The sequence below is a fragment of the Octopus sinensis genome, linkage group LG11, assembly GCF_006345805.1.
Source record: "Octopus sinensis linkage group LG11, ASM634580v1, whole genome shotgun sequence".
Taxonomy (NCBI): domain Eukaryota; kingdom Metazoa; phylum Mollusca; class Cephalopoda; order Octopoda; family Octopodidae; genus Octopus; species Octopus sinensis.
The window spans coordinates 40,490,214-40,517,121 of record NC_043007.1 but is presented as its reverse complement, the minus strand read 5'-3'; the positions used below and the strand labels follow the sequence as shown (position 1 = coordinate 40,517,121).

General features: G+C 36.0%; 1 protein-coding gene across 1 annotated transcript; it reads left to right on the top strand.

Moving 5' to 3' along the window:
* Positions 1 to 877: 877 nt before the first annotated feature.
* On the top strand, positions 878 to 26,118 carry LOC115217510 (solute carrier family 22 member 8-like). Its single transcript, XM_029787229.2, has 10 exons — positions 878 to 1,064; positions 6,947 to 7,152; positions 7,866 to 8,096; positions 11,635 to 11,837; positions 15,492 to 15,821; positions 17,741 to 17,875; positions 19,811 to 19,896; positions 21,586 to 21,706; positions 24,264 to 24,336; positions 25,536 to 26,118. Exons 1-10 carry the CDS (start codon positions 926 to 928, stop codon positions 25,707 to 25,709), a joined length of 1,698 nt encoding a protein of 565 aa, XP_029643089.1. The 5' UTR covers positions 878 to 925; the 3' UTR covers positions 25,710 to 26,118.
* Positions 26,119 to 26,908: the final 790 nt, after the last annotated feature.

The following is a 26,908-nucleotide window of genomic DNA, read 5'->3' as shown; positions in this document are numbered from 1 at the left end:
CAACTAACTCCTCCCCTCAAAATTGGCCGACCTTATGCTGAAATCGAAAACAGTTATTTAAAAGGTAATAAAGGATAGAATCCATAATGCACTGAATATCTTGCAGCACTTATTTACGTCCGTCTAAACTATAATCATAGGGGTTTCAAATGCCAGGTTTTGCAGATTACCCAGTGAATATATTGTACAGATCTATCATGCCTGTTGAGATACTTTGTAGGCGCTAGAAGACTGCACTTGGAGACAACATGATCAATGGTTTCATTTTGTTGTTGACATACACGACAAGTTGGGCTACTGCCGTTCTTTAATATGTTGGCCTGGTAGTTCCTTGTTGGCAGGCATTGATCTTGAGCTACTATGATAAACCCTTCTGTTTCAGACGTTAAGCCAGAGGCCATTAGCCATTGATGTATCAAGGCTTTGTCAACCTCTGCATTATTCGCTCTCTTTGGGTATTTTCCACAGAGAGGTTTTTCTTGCTAACAACAGTTTCTTGTTTGTTTCCACTAATACAGGAAATAAATTGTGCTCAAAATTGTTAATTTCTTACAATTTACCAACTAGATTGTTGTGTCATGTAAGTTATAAAAGTAAAATTTAGTAGTTAATGCAGTATAGAATTTTGGTTCACGGTTAATTTCTAATTTATATTCTGCTGCACACATATGTTTGATTAAATCCCTGTAGTTACGTGACTTATGTAAATTCAGTGTTAATGCACTTGGGAAGTTTGTACATATATTTTAGTTTTAAGTAAAAAAAATAATTTACCAGATTTAAACTTATATTCTCGCACAGAAGAATGGTACATAATTCCAGTAATTTATATATTGGAAAATTCATACGATCTCACTTTATTCCCTCATACATATATATATATAGATAAACGGTAAAATCTAGATCTACCGAGAACGGAAACAATATGAAATCTTCCGAAATTGATGTCGATGGGATTATACGTGCTCTGGGAGAATCTACATTTTTTCACACCACACAATGCATTCTGATCTGTGCTTCACAACTATTAGCAACAACCAACAGCTTTTTCTATATATTCTTTGGTACGTATGAACATTAAAAATGCATTTTTATTAATTCCTTTCTCTCTCTCTCTCTCTCTCTCTCTCTCTCTCTCTCTCTCTCTCTCTCTCTCCCTCTCTCTTTCACACACACACACATTCATACATACACTTAGCGAAAGCATGATACACGCTCGCAATTTACGCCAGGTTGTTGTTTTTTTGTACAGCAGTAAGTTAAAAAAGTTTAAAAATACAATATGTTGAATATAAATACTTTCAGTTTAAAGTTATGCATGAAAATTAAAAAAACATTGATTAAATACATAGATCTATGGACTAAACTATACTTGAAGGAAAACTTCAAAAAAATTGAAAAAAAACCCGTTGCTTTTCTCTTAGTGTGGGCAACAAATTCCGTACAATACAGAGAGGAAAAACGATTCATAAACCCAATTATTATTATTATTATTATTATTATTATTATTATTATTATTATTATTATTATTATTATTATTCGTATTATTATAATTGTATGAGGGGTTGGAATTAACAAGATTAATGTTGGAACTCCCAGATAAAGAACCTTTATTTAGCAGATTGGTATTGTGAGAAGATATAATCTGTGAGAGATTCTTAGTGTTGGAGAAAGCGATTCTAACTTTGCGGGGGTTCTAACTTTGTGGTCAGAAATATTTGAGTTAATTCCTCCGAAGTCGACTTTGTCTTTCATTATTTCGGTGTCGATAAAATAAGAACCAGCTGAGCACTGAGGTCAATATGATCGACTAGCTCACCCACCACAAAGTTTCAGGTCTTGTGCATATAGTAGAAAGGATTATTATTATTATTATTATTATTATTATTATTATTATTATTATTATTATTATTATTATGATAGAGTGAGAGTCCAATGCGCACCAACATAGAGGCAATGGGGTACAAATATACGAAGTCCAATATACCCATCATGGCTACCCGTCTGATTCAGGTACACTAAAACATGCACCACAACACAATGTGCTTGGCATGGTGATCTCATATCAAAATAAACAGCGCATGAATTGCAGATGGGACCCAGTTACAATTTTATTCAGGTTGAGTAGCCCATCCCACTCAAAAGGCCCTTGAATAAGGCTTGTTTAAGGATGATAAATGAAACACCCATATTTCCAATGGAGAATTATTCAAACCCCGAGAATTCCTCTGAACACATAGCTATGATACCATCACCACCCCGACAACTTTTGCTCGTGATCACAGATGCACATATCGTCAGGCACTAAAGGACATGCTCAACTTCTTGAGGTCAAACTACTGACAAGCAAAACTGTGGTATGGAACAGAATATTTACTATAGCTCATCTTTTACACCAGGACAAAACATGTGCATGTTAACATTCCCAATAAGTTAAGATCAAAAGCCATGAGAACCACTGCCTGATATTCTGATGATATTATTATTATTATTATTATTATTATTATTATTATTATTATTATTATTATTATTATTATTATTATTATTATTATTCTATGTTTGACCTTTGCTTTACGTCTGTACAAGTTGGCTCCAAGTCTCACCCAAAGATCTCAAAAGACAACAGGTTGGAAGTTCACGTTGTTGTTATGCCTAGTGTGCCATATATTTGGGGTTTTTTTGTGTTGTACTAGTGAATGTCTAATACATAAAAAAAAATAATATAATAAACACTTGTTTTAAACCTTGGGATTACATAGAGAGTATTTTGCGTAGGATATGAGCAGTTCCCATGAGCACTATCTTTTGAATTTCTGCCATTTTGGGTTTTCCTGGTATCTGAGTTAGGTAGCAATCAGTCCCTTTCGCTATCATTCCCAGGGCACCTATGACAACAGGTATTGTTTTAGTCTTCAGCTTCCACATTTTGCTGATTTCTATTTCAAGATCTTTATATTTGCTCAGTTTTTGGTAGATCTTGACAGATACGTTTATATCGATTGGGACAGTCATATCAATGAGGAGGCATGTTCTTTGTCTGAAGTCTTTCACTATGATGTCTGGCCTATTTGCATCTATCTTTCTGTCAGTTTGAATGGTGAAGTTCCAGAGGAGTGAGATGTGGTCATTTTCAAGCACTGGAGGTGGATTGTGTTCCCACCAGTTTTTTTCATGGGGCAAATCCAGGTTTTTGCAAATTACCCAGTGAATATATTGTGCAGCTCTATCATGCCTGTTGAGGTACTCTATAGGCGCTAGAAGACTGCATTTGGAGACAACATGATCAATGGTTTCATTTTGTTGTTGACATACACGACATGTTGGGCTACTGCCGTTCTTTAATATGTTGGCCTGGTAGTTTCTTGTTGGTAGGCATTAATCTTGAGCTGCTATGATAAACCCCTCTGTTTCAGATTTTAAGCCAGAGGCCATTAGCCATTGATGGGTCAAGGCCTTGTCAATATCTGCATTATTCGCTCTCTTTGGGTATTTGCCATAGAGAGGTTTTTCTTGCCATTTATTATTCAGAATATCTAAGGCCGCAGTTTTGGCACGGGTTTTTATGCGCCTAGCTTTTTCTGTGCTTGTTTCTTGTATGTCTATCTCTAATTCCGAAATTGGTTGTATTCGGAATTCACTTAGATATATTATTATTATTATCATTATTATTATTATTATTATTATTATTATTATTATTATTATTATTATTACTATTATTATAATCATTATTATTATTATAATTATTATTATTATTATTATTGTTGTTGTTGTTGTTGTTGTTGTTGTTATAATTGAGTGAGAAAGCAGAGCATGCCATCAAAATGACACTGGGGTAAAATATACGAAGCCCATTATACTCATCATAACTACCCGTCTAAGGGTACATCAGGCACATGCATCACAACCATATGTGTGCGACATTGTGATTTCCTATCAAGATGAACGGTGCATGACCTCGGGGGTGGGGCCCAGTGAAAATTTTCTTCTGGTCAAGTAGCCTATCCCGCTCAAAAGGTCCCTGAATAAGATTTGTTTAAGGATGTTGAGCAAAACACCCATGTTTCCAAAAGTGAATTATTCAAACTTCAAAGAATCCCTCTCAACACATGGCTATGATGCTCCCCCACTACTTCTGCTCGTGATCAGAGATGCACGTATTGTCAGCCACTAAGGGACGTGCTCAACTGGTTATGGTCAAACAACAAACAAGCAAATCTGTGGTATTGAGCAGAATATTTGCTGTAGGCCATCTTTTTATACTATCCACTCGTGCAACGAGGATAGTGTTAAAGTCTCCTAACAGAACTACCGTTTTGGACGTCACTAGAGAGTGCTCCAGGTCTCGAAAAAAAGCGTAGACAGCTACCAACCTGAAGGACTGTTTACTTTCGTGAGTTACATCCAGGACGACCGGCCTACCTTCTCGGTCAAGAAAGGCAGCACTTACCTGCAGGTCCAAGTTCTTCCTGAATAAGACCACCACGCACCCCTCTCCTCATCGGCTAGGCGAAATAAATTTCTTATAGTCATTCAGAAGAGGAGAGAACGTTTGTGATCCACACATCTTGACTCAGTTGCGACTATATCACGTTTCCTGAGGTCGTCCAGGAAACAAACCTGTTTCCATTTCGACCCCAGTCCACGCACATTTATGCACCCTAACTTAATCATGTTTGAGAAACATAAAAGAAAGGAATTACTCACATTTTCAATTTGGGTAGGAGCTTCACAAGTCCGCCTGCCTTCCCGTCTTTCACTTTAATTGGTGCAGCCGCTGGATCTTTTGAGGGTGTCGCCGTTGGGCTTTCTCTTTGTGTGGCTACCGGGCTAACAATTGCCTTATGGTCAGCTTCCTCTGCACTCACATCACGAATGTCTTCCGGGTAGCGCCCTTCCATGTATTTATATAAACTTTCTTCATTTCTAAAATTCGCTTACCCACTCTATCATCTGCGTACCTCTGGCATTTCCCCACTTTGTGGTGTTTTGCAATTATAGCATTCATCACCTCGTTCTTCCCCCTATATGAAACAAATAACTCTTGCTCTTTTCTGTGTGTATTGGGGAGGGGTTTGGCAAATTGTTTCACCGTGGGGTTGGCTTGGGGAGTTTGGCTACGTGTGACTTTAATTTTCAATGTTTTCTTTGTTTGGGGAAAGGAGTCCGCGACATTTATTTTGCTAGTCAAAATTTTTTTATTTGTAATATATTAACCTTTTCCTCCACGTCATAAATTCCAGCTGCTGTCACCCGCAGTATTTCGTATCCAGCCGGAATCTCCTCAATAATAATTTTTGTCGTTCTACGGCCCAAGTATGAGGGCAGCAGCATTATCTCTTCATTTTGTAATGTTTGTGTGTATATTTCTTTTGCAACGTTAGCCGATAGGAACTGCGCTTCTACAGTCGCGCTACGTGTTCCCCAGCCAACGTAGCGTATCTTATTCCAAATGGGTGCCAAGCACCTTTCAACCACCTTTTTCTTGGCTTCCATTATTTTTTTCTTTTAGATTGTACACTTTGTACACTACAGTCCTTGCATTAATTTCCGCCACAGTTCCACTCTTTTTTACCAAATTTCGAAACAAAAATAGCTTCTCCATTTTGACTTCTATTTCAGTTTCGCTACCGTCCACCGCAGCTGAGAAACTCGATTTATTCTTTCCTTCCTTGTTGATACTTGCACAATCCTCTCCCATCATAGGGAAGTTCTTCGTGGATTCGATGTTGAACTCCATAATATTTTGACTTGTCACAATGACAAATTTTTAAATTAAACACAATAACGCCCAGCAATGGGCAATAAACAGTTCAATAAAATTTTTCACAATTTTTAAATAATATTTTCAGCCCCACAGGGCGAAAATTACTGTTAACACACAGACAACAGTTCAAATAACAATACAGTAACCAACAAATTATGATAACAGAAACAACCAGAATCGAACTCACATAACAATGACGCGAAGGAAAAAGGCGTGGCTTGCTAGCTTTATTCGTTATTACGAGCACATTGGCTCTTACAAAGAAGGTACGAACAAAGACAGACAACACAATACAGTGGGGTACAAAAAACATAAATCGAATAAAATTATGAATATAATGATATAATGAAAAATTAAATGTCTTGCCTGCGCCCCACATGCAAGTAGTGTCGTTTAACTGTTTATGTAACACATTATTCACGAACAGCTCGTTGTTTTTCTTTCAACGTTTTTTTTAAACATTATATTAAGTTCTACAAATTTCACGTACTTTCAATTTACTATGTCATCACGTACTTTCAATTTATTATGTCATCAAATGACACCACTGGTAGTAGTTCGTCGCATCGAACCAGCAACTCCGTTATTAGAATTTGTTCACCAAATAATTATTTTAAGCTTTCTCCTTTCTCCTTTCTCTCTCTCTCTAGCAAAACTGCCCTGTTGTCTACGGTATCTTCATTCACCGATAATTTTACTCTGATTGCATTTCCCATTTTAGTGATCCGTTTCTCTATTTCTACGCTCTTTTTATATTCTATCATCAACCTCACATTTTTTCTTGCTGTACTCCTTCCTTTTATTAAGTAGAGATTTTTATATCTAACGTTTACAATATAAATTTAACATATAATTTTTTTATATAATTTATACATTTTTAACCTACAAAGTTTACGGTATCGCCTGCTGCTTAGATTATAACCTTTTACAATCTATCTATAAAATTTCTATTGTACCTACGTTTTAGCCTATAGATATAATTTACCATTAGTTTAGCCTATTCTTCGAACAATGCTCATGGCTAGTTCCGTGTACATACTCTATCTCTATTTATATATTTATGACCAAGTTACTTTGGAACAGTAAACTTTACTGTTTAATGAAGATAAGGAAGCTTATGTTTAACTAGTGTTATAGTCTGCTTTAAAAGCTGACTTGACATCAATGAACTTTATTTTACAGCCATCACTCCTGAATACAAATGTAACAATCTGACAGATTCTCAGTTCAACCAATACAACATATCGATCAATGAAGTCAGTCTGACATATGATAAATGCTCCATACACATCAATAATGATGAAGGGAATACGACCGAGAACCAAACATTGAACTGTCTGAATGGCTATTACTATACCACACCAGCTGATATGTCTATAGTGTCAGAGGTGGGTTGATTCTGTTACTGTAAATTGTTGTTTTGTTGTTTCAGAATTTCATTTATGTTCGTAATAATTTCATGTCATCTGTCTGTGGTTCGTAGTCTGTAGGAAAGCTATGGACATTATAACTTTCTGAGATGTAACATTTAGTACTCTTTTGCACGTAAATGAATCAATGAATCAATGAATCAATCAGTCACTCCTTAATAAAATTATTAGGTTTGATAAGTGAATGAATAAATAGATATGTTATTTAAAAATTGTGTATCTGCGCTCTATGATATCTTTTCATTCTTTAATAAACCATTAAATTTCAGTTTCACTTGTTTTAATTGTACCTAAAGAAAACAGCATAAATACAATTTCATTTTTCGTTGATCTCTGTTTATAATCACATTCTAATTCAGTTAAAATTTTCATTAGAATCATTACTTCTCTTTAAAACTTAAGTTGTTATAGTCATTTTTTAAAAGAAATATTATCTCTAAACACCTAACACTGAAAAGACAGCTTAAACTACAAAATATTGCGCTTCGGAATAGTCTTAGTTAAACTAATTTGAAAATGAAACAAAAATGAGATCCTCAAAGTTTAAATATTTTTAATATTACACCTGCTAGAACAGAACCAACATGGGGATGATTACCAAAATCATCGAAACAGAACTGTATATTAACCATACAATTATATTTCTTTATTAAGTACATTTAATTTTGCAGTGGGATCTGGTGTGCAACAAAGGTGGACTGGCTGAATCGACTCAAACAGTTTTTATCTTAGGTCAAGTCATCAGTGGTCTTATGTCGCCATATTTGATTGAAAGATTTGGACGGAAACCTATAAGAGTGTCAAGTAATTTTATGTTGATACTCTTCAACCTTGTAGCTGCATTTTCGCCGTTTTACTGGACGTTTGCAATCATGAGATTTTTCACTGGAGTATTAAGAGAGGTAATGCCTTTTTTTCTTGAGGATACAAACACAAAAATATTCACACAAACGCACTACACTCCCACACATGCATACAAACAGAAGCATGCACCAACACAGAGAATTATATATTCGTACATACACGCGCTCACACACACACACACACACACACACACACACACACACACACACATATATATATATATATACATTTGTATATGTATATATTAATATACACGTGTATGTGTGTATGTGAGTGCATTTAATTCAAGAATTCAATATATTTCAGTGTTTGTCAGTTTCGGTTTTCCCACTCTGTGTGTGCATGTTTTTGTGCGCATTGTTGTATATATATGTTTAACGAGGTTCTGATTCCAATTTCCTGCTTAGCATTTTAGAGGTTTTTAACATAACCTCCGATCGAATAAAGGCCCTTGTTCATGAAAATGAGAAGATGGAAACTATACAAGGTTCGTAGGATTGATTATATCTGTAATGTAAAGTGTGCCGTCACATACTGTGTCATACTTATTCTACCTGAGAATTGCAATAGTAGTACACATACCTGTGGAATACTCAGCTGTTTTACTGGTTAATTTAAACAAGGTAAAGTTCAGTTGATCGAATAATTGAAATACTCATCGTCGAAATCTACGGATCATTTTATTGGTTTGGCAACTAAGTTCCCGCCGTTTTTTTTTTAATTTTGGAATTTATTGCGTTTTTAAACTCTGGAATCCTTTTTTTTTTTTCGAGAATTGTATTTTTGAATCAATTTGGAATCGATTTTGTTTTTTTTCTTTCTAGTTAATTTTAGTTAATTTGTGTTTGTTTTCAGATCATTAAAATGGAATGTCAAGTTAAGAAAAACGAGCATTTTCGACATCTCCGTTTTGCTTTTAATCAAGTTTCTAAGGCCGCAAAAGCTGCTCGCGAGATTTGTGCTATGTATGGAGAGGGTGCCATAGCTGAAAGAACAGCTCGTGATTGGTATGCCAAGTTCAAAAAGGGAAATTTTGACCTCAAAGACGCACCTCGTTCTAGCCGTCCAGTTGAGTTCGATGAAGAGCGATTAAACCAACTTTTGCACGGAAATTCTCGTCAAACGACAAGGGAACTGGCAGAGAAAATGGAATGCTCCCACACTGCTATAGAGAAGCATCTTCACTCGATGGGAAATGTTCAGTAGTATCGAGCATAGGTTCCGCATGCTTTAGGGAACAACAACAAACGTCAACGAGCCACAACCTCTGCTGATTTGCTTGCTCGTCACCGCTCAGGCGACGAAAAGTTGTGCCTGTACATCAATATGAAGCAGCGTAAGGTATGGGTTAGCCCTGGTAAACAAGCGACACCACGCGTGAAACAAGATCTTCATCCGCATAAAAGGATGTTGTGCATATGGTGGGACTGGGAAGGGATTATCCATTACGAATTGATTGAACAGAACCAAACGGTCAACGCAGAACTTTATGTTCAACAGATGGAACGACTCAACACGGTTATTCAAGAAAAAAGACCTAATCGGCAGCATGGAGTTCTTCTGCTGCACGACAACGCCCGCCCTCATATCGCCAATATGACCAAGGAAGCCATTCAAACGCATGACTGGAAAGTGCTGCCACACCCACCGTACTCTCCTTATTTGGCACCAACGGATTTCCACCTATTTCAAATTTTTTCAAATGCTATGCACGGAGTTTCGTTCAATACTGATGCAGAATTAAGAGCTTGGTTGGATCAATTTTCGGAATCGAAATCGGGTGATTTCTACTAACGAGGTATTGAAAATCTTGTTGAACGTTGGGAAGAAGTTGTAAGAAACAAGGGTGAATACATTATTGATTAATTAGTTGTTATTTTTTATTAATCCTTTTAATAAATTTAAATTTTCACAAAACAGCAGAAATTTAGTTGCCAACCTAATATAAAACAAAATGTATGTCTATTTTATTTTTATTTCCAACAACCCATTTATTACGGTTTCGCTCGAAAGTGACGGTTATATATTATTATGTAACCGTACCTTGGATATAACTTTTATGAATGGTGTGTGATTTCCTTGATTTCAATTTTTGGCACAAGGCAAGTAAGTTCAAAAGAGAGGAGAAGTCGATTACATACACCCCGGTGTTCAACTGGTACTTATTTTATCGACCCCCGAAAGGATAAAAGGCAAACTCGACCATGACGGCATTTGAACTCAAAACGTAAAATTGGACGAAATGCCGCTAAACATTTTGCCTGGCGTGCTGACGATTCAGCCAGCTCGTTACCTTAACTGTTAAAATAATATCAACCAGGAAACGTTGATACTTGCATTTATGCCAGCTCATCGCTTTAGTGTACGATATTATTACACTTTTACATTATTTCTACATATTACTCATTTTGTGGGATATTTTCAAATACACTGGATGGTGAATCTTACAGCATTTTTGGATGAAGCGGACACCACTGAAGACCTCTAACTTTGCAGTGAAACGATGACAGATGAGTTATAAGGGCCTGTACCTCTCCAGGTTAGAATTGTAGTTCAAAAAGAAGTTCTTTCTGCATATTTCTGTTCTAAAATCAGCGTAGTGGATTGCAGTGAATTACGTTGAGTCAACAAGTGAGCTTATATGTAATCATACTGTCTGCTAAAAGTAGAAAAACCTCTATTTCAAACCACGTTCTACAGGTTTCAGTAAATAAATGAAATGGTCACTACTGGACAGTCTATGAATACAGATCTTCTCGCTCATATTTGACCAGTTGTTAAACAAGAATATCACTAACGCCACTACCACGTAAAACAATATAATAGGAACTTTATTCGTCAAACAAAACTCTATGTAATCGCATGATTTGCTAGAATAAACTGATAAATTTCCTTCAAATCACAACCCAACGTCTTGAGAAAAAGGAAAGAACACACTATATAATATGACAGGATAGTCCTGGCTTGACTGCTTTTGAACTGGACTGATCTTGACTAAACAAAAGCGAGGCGTATGTATTACAAAGTTCTTTTTGAGAATAAAGTGGATCAAACCACTAGGAAGTTAATTGTCTCGACCATATATATTCCACAGCTACTATCATACTATATGTATTACCGAACCAGTTGACTCGGCTGTCTTTAACTATTAAAACATATTTTACTGTAATTTAAACACTTAAAATTGATAATGTCAAATAACTAAGATAACTTAAATTTTAGCCATTATAATTCCAAGCCGTAAGGCTGCGAACTGGCAGAATCGTTAGCACGACGGACAAAATGCTTCGCATCATTTCATGTCAAATTCCACCGAAGTAGACTTTACCTTTCGTCCTTTTAAGATTGATAAAATACGTACCAGTTGGGTACTTAGGTCGATTTAATCGACTATCCCCTTCCCAAGAAATTTAAGACCTTGTACCTATAGCAGAAAGGATTATTATCCCAAGCCTCGTCAAGCTTGATAACACCACTTGGTGCTATTAAGATTGATTTTTCTATAAAATAATGTTCAGCAAGCTGCATTTCAAAATATAGTATTATACCAACAGTCTATCTTTTATTGCATTTCAGACTTATGTTATCAGCTCTATAACGTTGGTTTGTGAGTTATACCCAAAAGAAAAACGTATTATTATGTCTGGTCTATTTATGTTTATCTGGAACATATATTCTACTAGTACTGGTTTCATAGCATATATGTTGAAGGATTACGGATGGAATACGTATTTCTTGCTTAACGCTGTTCTGTCCGGATATTTTATTATAGATTTCTTGTAAGTACCCTTTTTTCAATCCTTTCTGTAAGCTATTTCAGTCATTGGTGGTGGTTCTAATGGTTCAGTGTTTTATATAAATTATTATTTGTATCGAAAAAGATCAGGGATCTTTTCGGTTTGAACGGCAGTTTTTTCTAGCGGTGTTATATGAAATTGTCACCCATAATTATGACCCTAGTATCGATCTATTGCATTTCAATCTGTTTTAGGGCTAGGGTTAGTTAGGTTTAGGGTTAGGGTTAGGGGTGGGTGGAAGGGTATCTTATTTTCTTCACAAATGTAAATAAACCCAATCTGTTTCTTAAACGAGGGACATATTCATACGGCACAGAATGTTTTTTATCTCAATAGACATCAGTGATTGGTTGAAATTGCAGAAATTGAAGAAAAAAACAACAAATATCTTACAAACTATAGAATTTTCTCAATAAAGCCAAGAGAAAAAGATGTTTTATAAACACATTCTACCAGTATAGGAAGTTAAAAATTTTTTAGTTACCTAGAAATTATGTTAAAAACTGCCGTTCAAACCGAAAAGATCCAAGATCAGTTGTAATGAAATAAGCCAAACTCTGTGATGGCTGTAATGATATAGCTCATCTATAGTTGTAAAATCTCGCTGGAAGGATGCAGTTAAGAAGTTCTTGTAATGTGATACCTCAGCTGTGAGAAAACTAACATAATCGCCTCTGCCTTTGCTCTAGATCAACGGTTTTTAATTGGGGTCCATAAGGCCCATGGAGGTCATATAAAATGTTGTTGTTAAAATATATGTGCAATAAGTTGGGTATACTTCTTCGATACACAAAATATTTTAACAATTTTCTTTATACAATTCCTAAAAATATTTAATTATAAAAATATAATAGGATTTTTAAAACATTGAATAGGTATGAGGGTCCATCCGCGTAAAATAAAAATCAAAGGGATCCATAGGGAAAAGATTGGTTGAGAACCACCCATCTAAAGTTTCAGTTGGTTCCTATGTCTTGGAGATCTCAATCAGTGCGTCTCTCATGGCAGAATCAGTTTTCCTTTATCTCCGTTTACTTTCTAAGCATAAATTTGGTTAAACATATTTCTTTTTTATATTTATCTACTATTCTCTCGGATCCATATGAAGGTGCAGGGCTCAGTGGTTAGAACGTCGACCTCACAATCATGAGGTAGTGAATTCGAACCCCAGACCGGGTTGTGTGAGTTGCAAGACACTTTATTTCATGTTGCTCTACTTCACTCAGCTGTAGAAATGAGTTGTGACGTCACTGGTGCCAAGCTCTATCGGCCTTTGCCTTTCCCTTGGATAACATCGGTGGCCTGGAAAGGGGAGGATGGTATGCATGGACAACTGCTGGTCTTTCATAAACAAACTTCCCCGGACTTGTGCCTCGGAGGGGAACTTTTTAGGTACAGTTCTATGATCGTTCGTGACCGAAGGGAGCCTTCACCCTTTATTTTCTCATCCAATTGTCATTCTCTTCCTCTACCTTTGTGCTTTGGTTCTCAAGTATTCAGGCTCGCCTGAATACATTTGGTGTAATGTATGTATTGTTCGTGAAGAATCTATTCTGAAACACAGGAAAGCTGTGTATAAAGCAGATATAAAAAAGCAGGGAAGATGTTCAGATGGAGAATTTTACTCTTATTATTGAATAGTTTTGTTAGTTTAGACCTCACAGATAGATACAAGCATACACAAATGTGCATACGTATATTCATACATACATGCATATGTGGGTGTGTATGCATGCATGTATGTATGTATGGATGGATGGATTGACTGTATGCATGCATGTATGTATTTATGTATGTATGTATGTATGTATGTATGTATGTATGTATATATGTATGTATGTATATATGTACAAGGGTGAGTCATGAATTATACGCAATCTTGCTTTTTTCAATGTATTTACACAAAAGCAGGGTATAAACAAGTACGTCATTTTTCTGTATAGTCTCCTTCCTTTCCATGCCCTTGGTCCAGCGACACTCGGGCTTGCGTATTCCCTCCAGGAAGAACGTTTTCGGTTGGTCGTGCAACCATTTATGAACCGCTTCCTTCACATATTTATCCGTAGGAAATCGACGACCTTGTAAGCTATTTTTGAGCGGTCCAAAGATATGATAGTCGGAAGGGGCAGGATTTGGGCTGTACGCAGGGTGTTTCAGCACCTCAAAAGCCAATTGGTTAATGGTTTCAAAAGTCTGGTGGGCGTGCATTGTAATGCAACAACAAAACTTTCTTCGGCAAGAGGCTTGGGCGTTTGGTGCGAATTGCTGGTTTCAGTTTGTTGGTCAGCAAAGCACTGTATCTTGTACTATTGATCGTACACCCTTTTCCAGGTAGTTTTCCTGTATAGGCCCTTTTGAGTCCCAAAAATGGGTTAGCATCACCTTTTCCCTCGGAAGATGGAGTCTTGAATCTCTTCGTCACTGGCGAGCCCGGATTTTTCCTCTCAATATTCTATCTTTTGGATTTTGCCTCATGATAATGGACCCACATTTCATCTCCTCACAAAATCCTCACCCTCATTGTTGTAGCGATCGAGTAAACGTTGGCAGACTTTAAGACGTTTACGCTTGTGCTCTGCGGTAAGCTCTCTTGGCACCCATCTTGCACCGACTTTATGGAAGCTGAGCTCATCGTGGATGATTTGATAGGCAGAACCATGACTAATCTGCAGAGAAGGAGCTACCTCATCGATGATAACTCGCCGGTTCACTATTACCATCTCGCGAGTTTGCTGAATCTTCTCGTCAGTGGTGGAGGCTTATGGGCATCCTTCTCCCTCTTGGTGCATCACGCTTGTCCAGCCTCTTTTAAACTTCTCGATCCATTCATACACACTTCTACGCGATAGTGCATTGTCCCCGGATTGTGCTAAAAGCCCCCGATGAAATTCAGCATCTGACACACCTTCCGACCAGAGAAATCGGATCACTGTTCTTTGTTCTTCTTTGGTGTTCATTGCCTACACTGTAGAGCCAGAAAGAGAAATGGCGCGATCAGGCTCAAACTTCAATCACGTAACCACAATAGTACCAGCTATAAGTACGCATGCGCAGAAGGCAGTGTTACAATAATAAAGATGTGTTATGGAAAGTGATGTATGTGTGTGTGTGTGTATGTATGTATGTATGTATGTATGTATGTATGTATGCATGCATGCATGCATGTATGTATGTATGTATGTATGTATGTATATATGAATGTATGTATGTATGTGTGAGTGTGTGTGTGTATGTATGTATGTATATATGCATGTATGTATGTATGCATGTATGTATGTATGTATGTATGTATGCATGCATGCATGTATGTATGTATGTATGTATGTATGTATGCATGCGTGCATGCATGCATGCGTGCATGCATGCGTGCATGCATGCGTGTGTGTATGTATGTATGTATGTATTATGTATGTGTGTGTGTGTGTATGTATGTATGTATGTATGTATGTATGTATGTATGTATGTATGTATGTATTGATATGCTTCAGAAAGAAAAGAAGTATTGCCTTTTAACTGTTCAGTAATTTGTTCATGATCCGTTGTTGGTAGGACCGTGAAGCTCACATACATTGGCACTCGAAAAGAGATACATTTCTTTTTTATGTTCCGTTTATTTATATTTTTTTATGCCTATAGTTTCCTGGAGGAATCTGTCAGGTGGCTATTTGCAAATTCGAAAATGAAAGCAGCTGAGAAAATTATCAGAAAAGCAGCAAAACAAAATAAAGTTGACTTTGATGAAATCTGGTGTAGATTTGTAAAAGATACTGTGCTACCAGAAACTGACGGTCAAGTGAATGAAACCAGTCTTCAGAGCCGAAGTAGTGAACCTAGTCCCCCAGTCACAGCAGTCGTCGATCATACGCAACCACAAAGTGAAGAAGAATCCTCGGTGTTTGTCAAGTTACTTACTATTTTTAAATCACCATATTTGAGGAAAGTTACTATCGTCGTGTCTATAGAATGGTAAGGTTCGCCGTCTTATTTTTATCGTTTTTGTTATTTTTCTTTTAAACACCTTTGAAAATATTGTCAATGTCTAATTATAATTTCGTGTTTGATTAGACAAAGGCGGCGGGTTGGTAGAATCGTTACCGCGCTTAGCAGCATTTCATCCCTCTTTACGCCGAGATCGACTTTGATTTTCATCCTTTCGGAGTCGATAAAATAAGTACCAGTAGGGCACGTTAGTTGGTGTAATCAAACTTACTTCCTTCCCGGAAATTGCTGATTTGTGTCAAAATTTGAAACCAATATAAAAGTAGCAAGATGTCAGAATCGTTAGCATGCCGAGTAAAATGCCTGACGGTATTGACTAAGATTGACTTCGCTCTTCATTTCGGAGTCGACAAAGTACTACTGATGTTGATCTAATTGACTCTACCCCTCTCTCAAAATTACTAGCTTTTGCCAAAATTTGAATTCAGTATTAAATTAGATATGGCGGCGAACGGACAGAATCGTTACCGCGCCAGACAAAATGTTTAACGGTATTTCGTCTGACTACGCCCTGAGTTCAAATTGCCGACGTCGACTTTGCTTTCTTTTACCAGTCGGGTAGAGGGGTCAATGTAATCTACTTATTCCCTCCCCCCAAAATGCTGGCATTGTGCCAAAATTTGAAATCAATATTTGATTAGACAAAATACCTTATAGTTTGGGAGAGGATGTTCTCAACGAGTGAGTAACATGGTTTAGTAATGTAATACGAAGATAATCACTTCAATCAGGAACAGTGTAACTCTTTGGTGTACGACACAGACATTATTATGTGTTGTCAGATCAAAATCGTCGATCCCTCTTATACCCTTAAAATATCTGTTAGTCGCAATTGTGTTGGTCTGAATTAAGTAATTTATGTTCTACCAACTTAAATCACTAGGTTGATGCTAAATTTAGAAATATATTAAAACACAAGATTTAAAATATTCTAACACACAAAATGTATAAATAATTTATATTTGAATGTCTTGTGTGTGTTTTTAATGATTTAGTCGATAGGGGAGAGCATTGCCCATGATATTTTACAAGTCCTCCGACGTTGTTTGGTAAGATGGATGGAGGCAAGTGTCCTCAAATAAGAACATTGCTCGAATGCTTGCAACGAATTAGACTTCGCTAAAGGAACACGTTGTTCTTTTAGTTATATAATAGCAGAACTTGAAAGAAAAACTTAAAGAATCGGAACATATGCCAGCAATTATGCATTCAATACGACATACTTATAGTTTCTTCAATCTACCGTCCTGCATTGGTAGTTTTGGTCGAACCCGAGAAGAAATAAAAAGTTTCAAATCGGTAGGATTTGAACTCAGAGCGTCGGAACAAATACTGCAAGATATTCAAGCCGACGCACTAATGGCTCTATCAATTTACCGCCTCGTATGTATATATGCTTCTGTATGATTCTATTCTTATTTCTTTACTACCCACAATGGGCTAAACACAGAGGGGACAAACAAAGACAGAAAACGGATTAAGTCGATCTCATCGACCCCAGTGCGTAACTGGTACTTAATTTATCGACCTCCAAAAGGATGAAAGGTAAAGTCGACCTCGGCGGAATTTGAACTCAGAACGTAACGGCAGACGAAATACGGCTACGCATTTCGCCCTGCGTACTAACGTTTCTGCCAACTCGTCGCCCTCCAAGCTTCTGTATGATTCTATTCAACGAGTTTCTGTATTTGTACAAGTAAGAATATTTATCTCATGTCCTAATGCAATAAATAGACAAATATTTCACATTCGTCATTGGAGGTAATTATTTGATTATTAGATATTGTTTTGATGTATCTTGAGGAAATGGTATTGTAACTAAACTGTCTCTTTCAGTGGAGCATATGTTTATTAAATTCACATATTTTGTTTCTTTGGTTTTATAGTGCTGTAAATACAGCGTCACAGAACATGATTATATTTATGATGGAGGTTTTTGATGGAAACATCTATATCAACATGAGTATATTTTATTTCCTTGCAATAATAACAGTGGGTCTTGCGGCTGCATTAGCGAAACGGTAACACATTTTGTCAACATTGTGAATATATGAAAGCGCTAGAGTGAAAGAAACAGCATTAAACTGGGCTAAACGTTTTACCTACATTGTGCTACATTCTGCATTTGAAAATCGTCAGAGTAAATTTTGCTTAACATCACCCTGGAGTTGATGGAACGAATACAATTAGGACAAACTTATCCAATCGATAGATGCATTTCTTTATTATGTACTTTTAATTTTTATGAAAAAAAATCACACTAAATGTGTCTGCCGTAGGGTTTTGAGTTCCAGCAGAAGACACTTCACTCAGTTTACATTGTTAAAAGCATAGGAAACAAACGGCCAGTACACAAAAGTCATCCACTCACCTATTTTCCAATATTATTATCATAACCGTTTGTCTCCAATATTTACTGGCATATTTAAATCAATTAGCATTAAGATCTATTGATACGCATGATAGCAATCAGTTGTCACTGCACGGCATCGCATCACAGAAACAGCTGTAATCTAATTAAGTTCATTGCATAATTCTCTTCGTTTGTAGTTTATTTAATTCCATATTTAAGCTCTGTACTTCACTAAAACTCTGTTCTAAATCATATATATATATGTGTGTGTGTGTGTGCATACATACATATATAAATATATATATATATATATATATATATATATATATATATATACATATATGTATATATACATATATATATATATATATAATATATATATATATATGCATACGTTTATACATTTTCACAAATGAATGTATGACTACATACATAGACACACTCGCGTACACACATGCACACAAACATACATATACATATATATATATACACGTATATATAAATATATATGTATATATATATATCTATATAAATATATATATATTCATGTTCTGATCAATAAGTATCCGGATTGTCGATATAGTAACGAAGCTAAAGCATGGGGGGTGAAGCCGCTTGGCACAGACTAACCTTGTACTCTGTTGTGCATGCACACTAAGTTTTGACGTTCTAGCTCACTTCCGTTGTTTATAGTATTGCTTGGAAGGAAAGCGTGTAGCGTGTGATCGTCGCATTGATCATGACAGCGAAAACTGAGCAGAGAATGTGCATCATATTTTGTCAAAAGCTTGGCCTACGCAAAGTTTTGAAGTTTTCATCGTTCTCGGCACAATCAAGGAGAACTTGTGCAACCGAAATTCAAGCGTCATTTGGGTCAGCTGAAAATATTTTGGGCACAAACTTGGCTGACACGCATTTCATACCCATATCTTCAGTGATAATGGACTGAAGTGAGCAGTAACTGATCTGCACATCCTCTTATCACTCCTTGGTGGTGATTAGACGATGTTCCCTCACAGCTGTACGCACATCTGTGATGTTTTTATCACTTCTGCTGGTTGTGAGTCTCCCAGAAGGCTCGTCGATATTGACATTTATTTGGCTATCTTGGAAACATCTCAACCACTCGCACACTTGTGTGCGGCTCATACACTCCCATCCATACTCATTCTGCAACCTTACGTAGCACTCTCAGCAGATATCGCCATGTCAACTTTCTCTGTCATGGTCAGTGCGACGGTCACACGCTACGCAGAACTACCGTAAATAGCGAAAGTGAGCTAGAACGTTAAAACTTAGTGCACACGCACAGCAGTGTTCAAGGTCAATCTCTGCCTAGCGGCTTCACTCTGCGTTCTTTAGCTTCGTTATTATAGCAACAGTCCGGATACTTATTGATCAGATCTGGTATTATAAATATGTGCGTGTGTACACTTCTATACGTTTGTCCATATTTATGTGTATACATACATATACATATATATATATATATATATATATATATATATATATATATATATATATGCATTATATATACATACATACATATACGTATGTATAAATGCATGCATGTGTATATACTTCGACTACTTTTCTTTGCTAGATTCGGTCACAAATTTTCCTTAACATGTTTCAAGACGGGTGTTGCCGTATGTATTATATCGGCATCTCTGATAAAAATATGGGCAGGTAATATTGAGCTTGTGTATTTTTATTTCGATTTCCTTTCGTTTTTCATTCATTTTCTTTTTAAAAAAAACGTTCATTATTGCTACTTTTGTTTATATTCTTGATGCCGGTATTCTTGGTTTTGTGCATCATAGTGGGTCGGTAGTAGTCTCAATAACATGCTGATAAATAGTTAAATATTTACCTCACGCATAATGTTTTTATTGTATGTGTGCCGTGTTGCAGAATAGTAAGAGCGGCGAGCTGGCAGAAACGTTTGCACGCCGGGCGAAATGCGTTGCCGTATTTCGTCTGCCGTTACGTTCTGAGTTCAAATTCCGCCGAGGTCGACTTTGTCTTTCATCCTTTCAGGGTCGATAAATTAAGTACCAGTTACGCACTGGGGTCGATATAATCGACTTACTCCGTTTGTCTGTCCTTGTTTGTCCTCTGTGTGTTTAGCCCCTTGTGGGTAATAAAGAAATAGGTATTTCGTCTGCCGTTACGTTATAAGTTAAAATTTCGCCGAGGTCGACTTTGCTTTCATCCTTTCGGGGTCGATAAATTAAGTACCAGTTACGCACTGGTGTAGATGCAATCGACTTAATCCCTTTATCTGTCCTTTTTTGTCCCCTCTATGTTTAGCTCCTTGTGGGCAATAAAGAAATAAGAATAGTAAGAGCGTCGGACAAAATGCTTTGTGGTATTTTCTCCCGCTCTTTAGGTTTCAAATCCTCTCATTCTTCTGGGATCGACAGAATGAACTAACATAACGTACTGTGGTAGATTTAATCAGCTAACACATTTTCCTCTTCCTCAAACGTTGTGTCTATGTTAGACTCAATTATTATTCCCTCGCCCATTAGCCTTTATTATTCAACGATAAAAGAAAGGAATGAACATGTATAATAACCAATATAATTATCTGCATTCTTCCATAGAATCTGTGGCTTTGTGTGTGTGTGTGTGTGTGTGTGTGTGTTGTGTGTGTGTGTGTGTGTGTGTGTGTTTGAGTGTGTGTGTGTCCGTAAATAAATGCTAAAAGATTGTATTTTCAAATCCTTTATTCACTGCATTATCTTATATTTAAAATAAATTATATTAAATCATGATTTTCAATGCCGGTCAAAAATGACGGATCTTTTCAGCTTGAACGGCAGTTTTTTCTAGCGGTGTCATATGAAATTGTCACCCATAATTATGACCCTAGTATCGATCTATTACATTTCAATCTGTTTAGGGTTAGGGTTAGGGGTGGAGGAAGGGTATCTTTTTTTCTTCACAAATGTAAATAAACCCAATCTGTTTCTCAAACGAGGGACATATTCATACGGCACAGAATGTTTTCACCTCAATAGACGTCATTGATCGGTTGAAATTGCAGAAATTGAAGAAAAAGACAACAAATATCTTACAAACTATAGAATTTTCTCAATAAAGCCAAGAGAAAAAGAGGTTTTATAAGCACATTCTACCAGTATACGAAGTTTAAAAGTGTTTAGTTACGTGGAAATTATTTTAGAAAACTGCCGTTCAAACCGAAAAGATCAAAAATGACCGCTATGATACTTGTAGGAAGTAAGAAAGGTTGATACCTTTAGTGTTAAAAAACAAATATTGTTATTATTGATTTATTTATTGCTTTTACCAAATGGTTTATCTAAATATTAAAGCTCATTTCAACTGTAACAATTTTCTTTTACTTTTAAGAGGACAGTGAATCGATGGAGTACGTTTTTCTTGCATTGTATCTTGTGTCTGCTGCTGGATTGAATGCTGCTACTGCCAACGATTACATATACACCTCAGAACTATATCCAACACAGATACGGTAAGAGTATAACTAAAAGTATTTATTATATTAAAAAAATTTTATTTATCTTTATTTTTTGTCAGTATGACACCAAACCTACATTTTTATGTGTATGCTTGACAAATGTGAATGCACGAAAGTCAAATCCGTCTTGAGATTAAGATGTCATAAAAACAAGGCGGCGAGCTGGCAGAAACGTTAGCACACTGGGCGAAATGCGTAGCCGTATTTCGTCTGCCGTTACGTTCTGAGTTCAAATTCCGCCGAGGTCGACTTTGCCTTTCATCCTTTCGGGGTTGATAAATTATGTACCAGTTACGCACTGGGCCTGATGTAATTGACATAATCCGTTTGTCTGTCCTTGTTTGTCACCTCTGTGTTTAGCCCCTTGTGGGTAGTAAAAATTTTTAAATAAAATAAAAGGAGTGGCTGTGTGGTAAGTAGCTTGCTAACCAACTACATGGTTCCAGGTTCAGTCCCACTGCGTGGCATCTTGGGCAAGTGTCTTCTGCTATAGCCCCGGGCCGACCAATGCCTTGTGAGTGGATTTGGTAGACGGAAACTGAAAGAAGCCTGTCGTATGTATATATATATATATATATATATATGTGTGTGTGTGTGTGTGTGTGTGTGTGTGTGTGTGTGTGTGTGTTTGTGTGTGCCTGTGTTTGTCCCCCTAGCATTGCTTGACAACCGATGCTGGTGTGCTTACGTCCCCGTCACTTAGCGGTTCGGCAAAAGAGACCGATAGAATAAGTACTGGGCTTACAAAGAATAAGTCCCGGAGTCGATTTGCTCGACTAAAGGCGGTGCTCCAGCATGGCCGCGGTCAAATGACTGAAACAAGTAAAAGAGTAAAAGAGAGTAAGAGTAATAAAAACAGAAATTAGTGTTGGGATCGATGAAAAAAATGTTCATCATTTTTCCTTTCATTAAGTAATTTGTTAAAAATAACGCTTGGCGTTGTTTTTATGAATTCTTCATTTGTAAGTTGCATTACTGTGTGTTTTAACCTCTGTCAAGGTGGATATGTAAAGAGCGTTATAGCTTATTTAGGAGAAAAGAAATATAATACGATATTTGTATCTAGCTGTTAACGTACATGGAATCGAATTGCTTCAACCTGGATATGAAGCTGAGTTCCTTTTACACATTTGGATTTTCTCTTTTCTTTTCAAATGTAACATATTTTTTTGTTGCTTCACTTTTTCTTATTCTCTTCCCTGATACCTGTGTATCTGTTTCTTCTTTCTTTCAAGCCAGCCTTTCTGTGTATGTCGTTATTTTTTTCGTGTTATGCTGTCTTCAAAAAAAAAAAAAAAAAAACTTGAACTACATCCGTAGTTATCTCTCATTATTTCTTTCTGTTCCTTCTTTTATAAAATTTCTCTAACTTTCTGGCTTGCTTACAAAAGGGAGGAACAATTTTGAATTAACAGTTTCGGCACCAGTCATTGGCTATATGTCTCAATGAATTGGCTTTCTCATCAATATTTGAACTTATTTCACTCACAAAACTGGACAGAGATATAGAGAAAAAATGGAGAAACAATAATTGTACAAAGTTTTCAGCGCGTTAGACGCTAACCAGCTTGCAACCACCTTTGATACAATTTTTTGGTTTCAAACCGTTCATCAAACTTTCATGCTGATTTATATTTCAAACATCAGCTTAATAACGATAAAATATTTCAATAGATTCTTCATTGTTCTCCAAATTACTTGAAATAGAAGGGGGATCTTTTCGGTTTGAACGGCAGTTTTTAACACAATTTCTAGGTAATTAAAAGATTTTAAACTTCGTATACTGGTAGAATGTGTTTATAAAACCTCTTTTTCTCTTGGCTTTATTGAGAAAATTCTATAGTTTGTAAGATATTTGTTGTTTCTTTTTCTTCAATTTCTGCAATTTCAATCAATCAGTGACGTCTATTGAGGTAAAAAAAACATTCTGTGCCGTATGAATATGTTCCTCGTTTAAGAAACAGATTTGGTTTATTTACATTTGTGAAGAAAAAAAGGTAACCCTTCCCCCCACCCCTAACCCTAACCCTAACCCTAAAACAGATTGAAATGCAATAGATCGATACTAGGGTCATAATTATGGGTGACAATTTCATATGACACCGCTAGAAAAAACTGCCGTTCAAACCGAAAAGATCCTAAAAGGGTTTATTTCTCTAGAAATGTGGTAACAGGAGGGTACCCTACACGAGCGTGTCATATAATTGCCATTTTATGTATTCATACTAAGCATTTGAGCTGAAGAAGCAGAACAATAAAAGAATTATATTCTGCAATCAACAGATACATTTGCCCAATCTCATGCAAAATCAAACTCATCAGTGACCCCCATTATTACTTCATAGCAAAATCCATACCTGGACTCAAATTACATTCATGTGTCCAGCGCAAATCGATGCACCTTCTTTTATTATTTTATTTTTGAAGTTGTTTTTCCTTTTTCTTACATGTTTTTTTGAAAATCTTCCCCTTCAAACACTCATACGTCGAAATAGGCGGGAGTGACCATTAATAAACATTGATTTTAATCATAATTATCTTGTCTCTGTAGGAGTGCTGGAAATGGTTTTGCCACGACTTTCATGCGGAGTGTATGCATGATAGCGCCTTATTTCAAACTCTTGGTAAGTTCACGGTCATTTAAAGGGAGAAAATAAGACAGAGAGAGACTGTCTCTTTATAGAGGAAAATGAGTTGCAGTAGAAAACAAACAAATGGGGTACCTTATAAAGAAACTCCTTTAAGAACATTCAAATGCCACTGAAACGATGAAATCGTTGCCTTAGTGAGGCCAATTAAGTGCACGCAAAAAGGAAATGATCAAGCTGCTATTCTAATAAATAATGATAACGAAATTAGTCAATATTTAATGGGTAGGTGTACTTGACCATCCGAAGCAGTTGCATCCACTTTAGGATTTTCAATTCATGAAAGAGCACCTACAATAACTGTCAATGAACAACATATGAGAACAACATTGGCAGAATTATTTTCATTGTAAATCAATGATGACTTTTCAAAAGCATTCAATATGGTGAAGCACCCTTGTATTTCACTTGGAACAGTAGTAACAAAGAATGGCTAAGAAGAAAGCGAGGAAAAAGACTTGAAGGTCATTCGAGCATTTTCAAAGAAGAAACACTTGGTTGTATTTATATTGTCACACCAAACGCAGGAGTACTGTATTATTTAAGAATTTTTATTGCATGAAGTTCGAAAGAGTATTTTTCCTTTCCCGTTGCGCATCAACATTTTCAACTTCGAGTTGTTGAAATCTAGTATGTGTGTGTGTGTGTGTGTGTGTGTGTGTGTGTGTGTGTGTGTGTGTGTGTGTGTGTGTGTGTGTGTGTGTGTGTGTGTGTGTGTGTGTGTGTGTGTGATTTTGATACACATATACATGTATATATAGATATATAGATATATCTATCCTACGCAGGTTAGTCCATAACACAAGAAAAACTCAACTTGTTATAAAAGCAGAATGAGTATTTCTTTTCTTAATTGAGTGTTGACTAAACTCTCTAGATACACTATATATATATATATATATATATATATATATATATATATATATATATATATATATATATATATATATATATATAATATATATAATTTATTCTTTTATTTTTTAAGAAGTCTAATAGCTACTAGAATGTAATTGGCAACGTCTTCGAAGTCTAACCAGGAATATAATTTATTCAAACTTTTATACTGAGACGCAAATACCTTAAAACCTTCTAGTCTAATTTTTATCTCTGTCTCGTAGTCTATGAAAATATTTATCATTTTAATTTACATGCCCAATTTTTTCTATCAACAGGCTTTGGCTATTCCTTGGGCGCCTGGTATTATTATTGGAATCGCTTCTTTATGTTCTACTGTAATGCTTCGAGTTTGTTTACCAGAAACAGGAAACCGGGTTTTACCACAGACAATTGAAGAAGTTAATAAAATGGAACAAGAAAATAAGAAGAATAGTGTAAAAATCCAATGAATATCGTTAGAAAACGCTGTAACAATACGACAAATATATCAACGATATAATCGTTACAATATGAGGAGACTAGATATGATCAGAGTTAAGAATGATTACATTTTTTTAAAATTCAAAATACGAAGGTCATATTTCTCTAACATATCTATAAAATATATTATGATTATAGCAAATTTTTGACTCTTTCTTCTATCATTAGACGCAAAGGGCTCTTCACCAAATGTCTTTCTCTCCTATAATCTCCAGTTAAAAGTATTTAGCTACTTCACACAATATGCTTGTATACCTGTATATATGTAATTGTGTGTTTATGCATGAGTGTATGTCTATCTATCTACCTAGCTAGCTATCTCGCTATCCATCTATGCGTATATCTTTCTTACTCGCTCCCTTTGCAGAAATATGTGTGAGTGTGTATGCATATATATATATATATATATATATATATATATGCAATCAAAGCAATTAAGATTCAAGTAAATTCCAATGAATTTACTTGAATGTGGTACTTAACTTAGATGCACCAGAAAAACTATATGGTGTTAACCATACAGTAATGTGGGGTGATTATAAACGAGAAAGAAGCAACAAGAATGGATTAGTTACTAAAAACTAATCCATTCTTGTTGCTTCTTTCTCGTATATATATATGTGTGTGTGTGTGTGTGTGTGTGTGTGTGTGTGTGTGTTAAAAAAATAAGACAACAAAGCCAAAGCTATGTGGAATTTTCAGGACATTTATAAAGAGAAAGTTAGTCTTACAGCTGTTTCAGGGATATTAGGGATATCCTTCATCAGAGACGATGTGAGATGGTTAAATAGAGGAAAAATTACAGTTCAATATAGGGAGTTATTTTGGAAAAGGAAGTAATTAAGGAGTATACAGGAAAATAGGAGAATGAATACACAAATAAAAATGTATAAAGATGTTATAATTGCAGTTCCATTATCTGAGGAAAGTGGTAGAAATGCTTCTTAGTGGTATGTAAATTCCAATGGAAGTTCATATTTTATCATCACAAATGAAAAGTGTGGAGACGTAGATTCCATGTGCTGTACATTCAAATGGATCTTGTAGTGTGAATAAAAATATAAGAATGTAGTGGTAGAGAGGGGAGAAGAGATGTGTATGTTAAAATGAAGTGAGAGGTCATGCATACATGCACACGTACACACACATACAGGCGCACACACATACA

Bases quoted from the DNA above. Each gene is read 5' to 3' on its own strand.
- LOC115217510 (XM_029787229.2), top strand. From the start codon at position 926: ATGAAATCTTCCGAAATTGATGTCGATGGGATTATACGTGCTCTGGGA. The intron at 1,065-6,946 runs GTACGTATGAAC...TTTATTTTACAG, and splicing joins CTTTTTCTATATATTCTTTG to CCATCACTCCTGAATACAAA. The intron at 17,876-19,810 runs GTAACACATTTT...TTTCTTTGCTAG, and splicing joins GCGGCTGCATTAGCGAAACG to ATTCGGTCACAAATTTTCCT.